The 4,113-nt window shown below is 54.6% G+C and overlaps 1 protein-coding gene across 2 annotated transcripts in view; it reads left to right on the top strand.

The window, feature by feature from the left end:
- TMIGD2 (transmembrane and immunoglobulin domain containing 2) overlaps positions 1-2,956 on the top strand; it is a 14,671-nt gene extending 11,715 nt beyond the window's left edge. Inside the window, exons 3-5 of one of the 2 annotated variants that reach the window (XM_011943462.1) lie at positions 396-437; positions 531-632; positions 2,310-2,956. In XM_011943462.1, coding sequence (XP_011798852.1) covers positions 396-437; positions 531-632; positions 2,310-2,578 — 413 coding nt within the window. In that variant the 3' untranslated portion in view covers positions 2,579-2,956. Of the gene's footprint in view, positions 1-395; positions 438-530; positions 645-2,309 lie in introns of both variants that reach the window. The other variant, XM_011943461.1, reaches the window with a different exon arrangement.
- Positions 2,957-4,113: the final 1,157 nt, after the last annotated feature.

The raw sequence follows: 4,113 nt of genomic DNA, 5'->3' as shown, positions 1-4,113 counted from the left end.
GGATGGTCTCGATCTCCTGACCTCGTGATCCGCCCGTCTCGGCCTCCCAAAGTGCTGGGATTACAGGCTTGAGCCACCGCGCCCGGCCATGTCTGGCTAATTTTTATATTTTTTGTAGAGATGGGGTTTCCTCATGTTGGCCAGGCTGGTCTCGAACTCCTGACCTCAGGTGATCCTCCTGCCTCAGCCTCCCATAGTGCTCGGATTACAGCCCTGAGCCACCGCATCCTGCGAGTCTCATGTTTCAGAAGAGGAAACTGAGGTTCAGAGTGAACACCTGCCCAAAACCACAAAGCCTGGCAGGAGGAGGAACACTTAGGTCCCCCCACGTAAGCTCTGTTCTTGGAGGGTGGAGAAGCCTGGCACCCCCCATGACATAGATTTCTTCTCTGCAGATGACCCCACACAGAACAGAAATCGGACCCCAAGCTTCCCAGGTGAGCCCTGCCCTGTGTTCCTTCCCCGGCATCTTCCTCCCCACCCACCACCCCTTCCCCTCCTGCTTAGACCATCTCTTCGCCCCGACACAGGACTCCTCTTCGTGCTGCTGGGGGCGGGAAGCGTGGGTGTGGCCGCGATCGTGCTGGGCGTCTGGTTCAGGGGCCGCCGCTGCTGCCAGCAAAGGGATTCAGGTAACAGCCCAGGTAAGGGAGGGTGGGGTGGAGGAGGTGGAGGTGGGAACTGCAGCTGCTTGACAAAGACACATTGCATCTGTGCTCACACCTAGGGGAAGGAGGGAGAAGGGATGGAGGAGAAGCCTGGCTCCTATATCCTATACTCACGTTTTTCAGAAATAGAGACAAAGCCCCTAGCCTGGGCAACCTAGCAAGATCCCATCTCTACAAAAAAAATTAAAAATTGCTGGGCGCGGTGGCTCATGCCTGTAATCCGAGCACTTTGGGACGCCGAGGTGGGTGGATCACCTGAGGTCAGCCTGGACAACATGGTGAAACCTTGTCTCTACTAAAAATACAAAAAATTAGCCAGGCATGGTGGCGGACGTCTGTAATACCAGCTACTTGGGAGACTGAGGCAGGAGAATCGCTTGAACCCAGGAGGCGGAGGTTGCATTGAGCCAAGATCGCGCCACAGCACTCTAGCCTGGGTGACAGAGCAAGACTCGGTCTCAAAAAGAAAAAAAAAAAATTAAAAAATTAGGCTGTTCATGGTGTCTCATGCCTGTCATCCCAGCACTTTGGGAGGTCGAGGCAGGTTAGGAGTTTGAGACCAGCCTGGGCAACATGGTAAAACCCAGTCTCTACTAAAAATACAAACATTAGCCAGGCGTGGTGGCCTGTGCCTGTAGTCCCAGCTGCTCAGGAGGTTGAGGTAGGAGAATCACTGGAACCCAGAAAGCGGAGATCGCAGTGAGCCGAGACTGCCTCATTGCACTCTAGCCTGGGCGACACAGCACGTTCCATCTCAACAACAACAAAAAAATTAGCCAGGCTTGGTGGCACATGCCTATGGTCCCAGCTGCTCAGGAGGCTGAGGTGTGAGGATTGCTTGAACCTGGGAGGTGGAGGCTACAGTGAGCTATAGTTTCCTCACTGCACTCCAGCCTGGATGACAGAGAGAGATCCTGTCTCAAAAAACAAACAAAAGTTTGAAAAAAAAAAAAGAACAGGCAGGCACAGTAGCTCATGCCTGTAATCCCAGCACTTTGAGAGGCCAAGGTGGGCGAATCATGAGGTCAGGAGTTCGAGACCAGCCTGGCTAAAATGGTGAAACCTCATCTCTACTAAAAATACAAAAAATTAGCCAGACATAGTGGCAGGGGCTTGTAATCCCAGCTACTAGGGAGACTGAGGCAGGAGAATCACTTGAACCTGGGAGGCGGAGCTTGCAGTGAGCTGAGATTGCGCCTCTGAACTCCAGCCAGGGTGACAAAGTAAGACTGTGTCTCAAAAAAAAAAAAAAAAAAGTCCAGGCGCAGTGGCTCACACCTGTAATCCCAGCACTTTGGGAGGCCGAGGCGGGTGGATCACGAGGTCAGGAGATCAAGACCATCCTGGCTAACATGGTGAAACCCCATCTCTACTAAAAATACAGAAAATTAGCCGGGCATGGCGGCGGGCACCTGTGGTCCCAGCTACTCAGGAGGCTGAGGCAGGAGAATGGCATGAACCCGGCAGGCAGAGCTTGCAGTGAGCCAAGATCACGCCACTGCACTCCAGCCTGGGCAACAGAGCAAGACTGCGTCTCACACACACACAAAGAAAAGAGAGACAAATCCCCCAGAGGTTAGCCGGAGAGGGCTGGGCTGTCTTTACTGACTGTTCCCTCTTGATCTGTGTTATCCATCCTAGGAAATGCATTCTACAGCAATGTCCTATACCGGCCCCGGGGGGCTCCAAAGAAGACTGAGGACTGCTCTGGAGAGGGGAAGGACCAGAGAGGCCAGAGCATTTATTCAACCTCGTTCCCGCAGCCGGCCACCTGCCAGCCGCACCTGGCTCCCAGACCTTGCCCCAACCCCAGGCCCGGCCACCCCATTTCTATGGTCAGGGTCTTTCCTAGCCCAGGCCCCACCCAGCAGCCGAGGCCAAGAGGGTTCCCCAAAGTGGGAGAGGAGTAAGAGATCCCAGGCGACCTCGACGGGACCCCACCCATAGGTACACACAAAAAAGGGGGATCGAGGCCAGGCACGGTGGCTCACGCCTGTAATCCCAGCAGTTTGGGAAGCTGAGGCGGGTGGAACAGTTGAGGTCAGGGGTTTGAGACCAGCCTGGCTTGAACCTGGGAGGCGGAGGTTGCAGTGAGCCGAGATTGCGCCACTGCATTCCAGCTTGGGCCACAGAGTAAGACTCCGTCTCAAAAAAAAAAAAAAGAAGCAGGAGGATTGGGAGCCCGAGAGCCCCATCCTGAAACCCCGTCCTCATTTCTATGATGATGGATATCGCTCCCACTTTTCCCCCCAAGAATGCTTAATAAAGGCTTGTGAAGAAAAAGCAAAGCTGGTGTGTTTGTGGCGATTTCGGACTGCTAAAAAGATCTGAAGAAATCAGGTGCGGTGGCTCACGCCTGTAATCCCAACGCTTTGGGGGACTGAGGCGGGCGGATCACCTGAGGTCAGGAGTTCGAGACCAGCCTGGCCCACATGGTGACACCCCGTCTCTACTAAAAATACAAAAGTTAGCCAGGCGTGGTGGTGCAGCTGATGTCTGTGGTCTCAGCTATTTGGGAGGCTGAGGGGGGAGGATCACTTGAGCCTCAGAGGTTGAGGTTGCAGTGAGCTATAATTATGTTACTGCCCTCCAGCCTGGGTGGTAGAGTCCCTGCCACATACATGCACCAAAAAGATTTAAGGGGTCACGTGGGGGTCTCAGAGCTCCCAGGGGTGGCTGGAGACGCCCACTGTGGCCAAGGGACTTGGTGACAACTCAAAGCCCCCCTCCCACCTTATACTTGTAGGGACAAATCCAAGGAGCAGGAAGTGGTGCTCTGGCTTCCAAACTGCCCTGGAAGACCCCCTCCACAGCTAGCATCACCCCCAGGCAGGCCTGGAGGTGGGGGGAGGAGCGGGGAGGTCAGGGGATTCGTGGTGTTTACGAGCCCCCCGGGTCTTCTGCCTGACTGTCACCTTGAAGTGACACCAGCTAGGCCCAGCTCCCCTCCCCTACTTCTGCTGTTTCCATGGGGACAGATGTCCTTTCTGCAGATCAAGCCACTGCTGCCGGGAGGAGGGAGCGGGGCTGGCCCGAGAGCCTGGCCCCCCTCAGTTTCTCCATCTTTGTATCTGTCAGTTTCTAAGGAGTGCGGTTTTCATCTGCTCCACACTGCTCTCTCTCTTGCTCTCTGAGTTCTGGTCCCTCCCTATGGGAGATTCAGGTTCCAATCCCAACTCTGCCCCCAAAACAAAGAGCTGGGGATGTGCTTGGCCCTTGAGGCCTCGAGGTTTTTTATTGTTTGTTTTGTTTTGTTTTTTGAGACAGAGTTTCGCTCTTCTTCCCCAGGCCGGAGTGCAATGGTGTGATCTCAGCCCACTGCAATCTGCGCCTCCTGGGTTCAAACGATTCTCCTGCCTCAGCCTCCCGAGTAGCTGGGATTAGAGGCATGCGCCACCACGCCTGGTTAATCTTGTATTTTTAGTAGAGACAGGGTTTCTCCATG

This window comes from Colobus angolensis, unplaced genomic scaffold (assembly GCF_000951035.1).
Source record: "Colobus angolensis palliatus isolate OR3802 unplaced genomic scaffold, Cang.pa_1.0 Scaffold22, whole genome shotgun sequence".
NCBI lineage: Eukaryota > Metazoa > Chordata > Mammalia > Primates > Cercopithecidae > Colobus > Colobus angolensis.
Note: the sequence above shows the minus strand (reverse complement) of the source record. Positions and strands in the feature narration are given on the sequence as shown.